At 37.4% G+C, this 5,351-nt stretch overlaps 1 protein-coding gene across 1 annotated transcript; it reads right to left on the reverse strand.

The window, feature by feature from the left end:
* Positions 1–253: 253 nt before the first annotated feature.
* Positions 254–4,913, reverse strand: LOC137956789 (probable F-box protein At2g36090). Its single transcript, XM_068804413.1, has 2 exons — positions 4,616–4,913; positions 254–1,516 (listed from the first exon to the last, which is right to left on the reverse strand). The coding sequence occupies exon 2, from the start codon at positions 1,500–1,502 to the stop codon at positions 375–377; it is 1,128 nt and encodes a 375-aa protein (XP_068660514.1). The 5' UTR covers positions 1,503–1,516; positions 4,616–4,913; the 3' UTR covers positions 254–374.
* Between the last annotated feature and the right edge of the window lie 438 nt (positions 4,914–5,351).

Here is a 5,351-nt window from a genome sequence, read left to right on the forward strand (position 1 = left end):
TAGTGAAAATTTTCCAGAGTAAAAGTTGGTGGGTGGTAATTACTACTAGAGAAACATTGATAATAAAATTTTTACCTCCTTGTATTTGTCTACATGTGTTCCCATTTTGTTTATCTATTTACTTTTGATTGTACCTCGAAACTTAAATTTTAGTTTGTATCTCATTTCACCGCCTTCTTAAGACACCGCCTTGGCCAACACAACAAAGACCTGGAGCAAATGTAACATAATTTCAGTCATGTGGTGAGGTCAAACAACTAGGTTCTACTAGTAAGCAGCAAAGCATAATCAACAAATTAGTAAGTGAAGTACATGCCACTAAATTTCTAATGTTACATGTGAAAAGCATTAGAGAGAGAAGAGCCTGATCCTCTTTACAAAATGTAGTAGCAAAAGGTAAGGAATGCAGCAATGCCACAAAAAATACATAGTTTATCAAGACGGCTTTCATTTCTCATCTTTTCCTCCTTCAGTTCACTCTGGACTTTCGAGTACAAATGACAGGACTCTAAAACCTCACTGTAATTTTTGCTCCTACGGCAGCTTAAGGCTTCTTTCAGCACCAGTAAACTGTTTCGGCCATTAACATGAGCGCCTGCCATATCTTCCAACTGCATGCTTAGTTCCGTTAGCTTAAGTCTCATCTGACCACTACTCTCTGCCTCATCAGTGTAAACTACTCTAAACTTCATACTAATAATACATTCTACAGCTTGACAAGGAAGGATCTGCTTAGCAGGAAGCACTGATCCAAACCTTATCAGAAAGTCCTTGTCTGTGGGCCAATGTCTTTGCCCCCCAAGAGGGCTCCAACTTGCAAGATTAGCACATTGCTTCATCTTTCGGTTCACAACTATCCAACTTAACCTAATCCCCTCCCGGAGCTCCCTCCATAGTTTCCCATCTTTTCTTTCCTTCTCAATAGATGTAATTGATGGAAGCCCATCAGCAACTGAGAGGGTAACCTCTGCATCGTGATCATCCTCCCCATCAGAATAGCTTAACAGGTCGATCCGAAATGGACAGTTGTAGAACCAACCGTGGAAGCCATCCGAATCAGGAATTCCCCAAAGAACCTTTGAATATATCGCTTTATCTTTATACCTAATGTCCACAATGGAGACAAAATCTGAAGGTGAAACACTGTCATGTTCGTCATGGTCACCATAGTATTCTGCTTCAAACCATTCCTCAAAGTACTCAAGATCAGGATCCCACTGAACCATAGGAACATCTTTGTTCACAATAAGTGGGAAGCAGTCCGCATAAAACTTCCGGAACCCGCCAATTGAAGAGATTAAGCTTCTAACATCTTCTCTCTTTGTTGATGGCCAGAGAGACTGGCAAACATTCTCCCATATTGTCTCTTCTCTTGATATGGAATGGAAATCAGCACAAGCGCATCCTGCACTGGCTAGAGTTGCACCATCAAGACGCCTTAATATGTCATAAAATAGGTCACTGCTCAGTGATGCCATACTCCCTACTTGTGTGGCTGTCATGGGGAATAGATCATCTGGAGAGCACAAAGCACATAAAGGATGATTTCATTACAAGTCAAGAGAGGTAAAAATTGACAGTAAAATGAATGTTGGAAACAATGACCCCTCCCATGGACTCCAAAAGAACATGTATTTGTCTAAAATGTAACAATTCAGTCAATAAAATTTAAGTTGCTTTTAATTTGCTCTGCACATCCACGCTTTTTAGTTACAGTAGGTTGCATTATCACTCTGCTTTCAGTGTAATCAAGAGCGAAATGTCACAGTTGTGTCAAAGTTCTTCAGAGAATGTGTCAAAGAGCATTAGGTGGAATGTAGCCTTAGTAAATTTCATATGATTGCAACTACTTCAATGACATGGATATACATGGGAGTGGCATCGATCTGAGCCAAGTTCAAACCTACCTATGTTCGAGCTTGGCTTGATCTGAATACTTCGATCTCGAGCTCAGCCTCGAGCCTAAAATTGGAATCGAGCTTGAGCCCAAAATTTTTAACCGAGTTTGAGCCCAAGCTTAAGCCGGGTTCAAGCTCCAACCTACATTTAAAACTAAAGAAAATTATAAAAAATAAAGAGAATATTGTGATGACCTTGGTACCATTGAACTGCAAGGTATCACATATGACTCCAAGATTTTGCAATGGAGCATACTAATGTATAATAACCAGCTTAATAAACCTAAAAGAAAAAAACAAACACATTCATCAATAGTGTTTATTCCATTGGCAAACAACAACATTAGATGTTGAGGGACCCAAAAAGGCTGAATGATTGATTGTCTTTGAGGTTCGAGGTAAATAAAAGCAACTATCAACCAACTAAAGAGGGAATTGACAAGAGCAATTAGAGTAAAGAGTATTTTTGTAAAAAAATCTATGTTAACGAGTCGGCCCACGAGCTAACAAACCGAGCTTGGAAATCTCAAGTTTGGCTTGTTATACTTAAAGAGCCTTATTTCAATTTTGAACTCGAGCCGAGCTCAAGTAAAAACTGAACTGAGCCGAGCTCGAAAAGTTTGCGAGCCGGTTTGGTTTGGTGCCACCCCGAGATATACATGTTTGCCTGTTTCTAGATTACATTTCAGTGCTCCTAATTGAAATTGTTTTTTTTTTTTGAAAAAATATGCTCCTAATTGAAATTGCAACTTGATCAACAAACTAAGAGGTAAACTGTATAAAATTCACTCACTAGGCATGTTTCTGGATTACATTTTAGTTCTCTTAGATTGTATAGAATTGACTCCCACTAGGCAAATGTGAAGCTCATCAATAATTGAAAAGCTTGGCCATGAGGATTGGTGGCTAAAAAGCGTCTCAGGAATTGTAGCCAATTATGGAGGGAAAAAAACTGATTGTAGATTATTTACTCCCACTATGCACCTGTAAGGGCTCATCAATTACTGAAAAGCTTGACTAGAAAGATTGGTGGCTACAAAAGCGTCTCAGGACTTACAGCCAAAAGTGATGGAAAAAACCTGATAGTAGCTTATATTTGCCCCTGCTTTGGATGGCAGCAAGTCATGATCTAAATGGCTTCTTAACTGTGCAACCCTCACATATTCTCCACAGCTATTCCAGTAACTTCAGGTAGAGGAAAATAGACTACTGGTTAGCCACTACATAGTGTAACCAACAAATATCCACAGAAAAGTTCATCTTCTACTGTAAATTATTTCATCACACTTCAGATGTTGGAAAATGGGTCAACTTATAATTTGAAATGTTTGGCACAGTATCAGAATATCAGCTCTACAAGAGAACCATGAGATTCTCTTTACCATCGTCTTGGTTCATAAATACCTTTAAAGGGCAGGGCATTTGATTAATTACTAGACGCTATAAGAAATGGGTGATACACAATCTCTAAAGGATCGTTTATGTAAAAATTTTACACGAACCAAACACATCATTTACTCAAATAGCACTGACATCAAGTCCACTCAGAAGATATTCCATCGGTTCATCACCCATGTTTGTATCAGTTGGAGAGTGATACAAGTGTCAATTTGGGTTAGAGAGGAAGTAATTACTAAATATAACATATGAGGGTTAGCAGAAACAATCATCCAAAATAACAAATTTATGAAAGTCATAGAAACATGATGATGAGTTAAGATGACTCCATAAAACTTCTGACAGGCTCCCACAAGGATGTAAACAAGTACTCGCAGAGACTTAAAAATAAAAACACAAATTTGTTTTTTTTTTTTTTTCAAAAGGCAAAGCCAACGACCACAATGAATGGAATGACAGATTAATAATCATGGATATACTAAGAGCACGAAATTTTGATTCTTGGCTAGCCAATCAACCAAAAATAACATAACAGGAAGTGCTATGAAAATATTAATTAAGCAACACCAGTTTGACTACTGAGATCTTTCAAAGAGCCAGAACAAATCAAAATTATCTGACACAGAAACCTACCAAGTTGTAAATATTCTTTATTAAATGATCAAGTCCGGAGAAATAGAATACACGACATGAAAGAATAGCAGTCAATAAGAGTAGACGATTTAAACAAGAACGAGGAAATGCAAGCGGAAGGTAATTCTCATGGAGAATTAGCCTCTTATTTACAAGAAGATGCACGACAAGAAGCTATTGTTTTGCCGTAGGAAAAGAAAAGCTACAAGGAAAAGAGCTAAAAACAAGGGAAAATATCATTTTATGAATAATAATTCAAAGAAGAGACAATTTAATTTCAGTAAAACAACAGCAAGAAAACGTCGATACTGGCTACAAATGCCAATACGAGAAGTCGAACAAAGCAGTAAAAGAGTAAAGCATTAAAATGCAAAGGAAAAAATATAGAGCCTGGTAGAGGAAGAAACCAATTGAGTAAACTCAAACTTATCAGAACTTTCGAGTTGCAATGCTCTCCTCCCATCGATTTTAAAACTTGAAATTTATTCTGATAATTCAATACTATCAAGAGAAGAGAATTTACTGATCTAGTTCAAGATGAATAACAGCTGCTTCCAAAGCAATAGGATGCATTCTTGTGCAAAACCCAACAAAATCAACAGCAATTAAATAGCCCATCCTTGTGTGTGGACAAAAATTTCAACAAAGTCAAAAGAAACAGATAAAAAAGGAAAAAAAAATCGCACCAGAACCGAGACATCAGAAGCGAAGGCAACACCAGAAAGGATTGGAGAAAACTCCGTAACAAAGACGCTTGATCTTCCTTAAACCCGTCAGTCAAGCATGTTCCGAATAATAGGAGAAAATCCAAATGGGAGGAAAAGACGAGAACAGAGAAGGGAAGAAGATTTCAGAATCGGATGCCTACAGGAAGCGGTGACCTGATTTGCTGTTTACATAAAAATTATAAATAGTTTCACGAGATGAGCCCCCCTTGCCAGAGTTTGAAAAGCGGGATGTCGTTTGCTTTTCCAGATTTTTTTTCTTCTTCTTTTGTTCCTCTTTTCAGGACTCTGCAACAGTCCAATATAAAGAAGACAGCTGAAAGTGCTTCCGCAAGATTAAAGTAGTCAACTGTATATGTACGTAGCCCCATTTCCGTAGACATACAAAGGATACGATAACTGAAATTATTAGAAAACTTAAAAACTCACAAAGTAAGTTCAATTTTTGTTAAAATATTTGGAAAAAGAAGAACATCCATTATAATGATGTTTTTCAATTCTGTAGACAATTTTCTCATCAACTTAAATCGGTTTTTTTCAAAACAAAACAAAGCAAAAGCAGTAGCAGAGCAGAAGAGAAGCAGAAAGTTAAGCGTCCGCATGTTTCTTTATGATTGATAGAATAGATAAAAAATTAAGGTATTACGACCTGCAAGTATGCTGTGGCTTCTTGGTTGGTGCAGACTAAGACCTTCAA

Source organism: Aristolochia californica, unplaced genomic scaffold (genome assembly GCF_029961685.1).
Source record: "Aristolochia californica isolate CCGP_79_NKW_82.1479 unplaced genomic scaffold, dmAriCali1.0.hap1 SCAF_2, whole genome shotgun sequence".
Lineage (NCBI taxonomy): Eukaryota > Viridiplantae > Streptophyta > Magnoliopsida > Piperales > Aristolochiaceae > Aristolochia > Aristolochia californica.

Excerpts from the sequence above, each read along its gene's own strand:
- LOC137956789 (XM_068804413.1), bottom strand. The coding sequence starts at position 1,502 with ATGACAGCCACACAAGTAGGGAGTATGGCATCACTGAGCAGTGACCTA.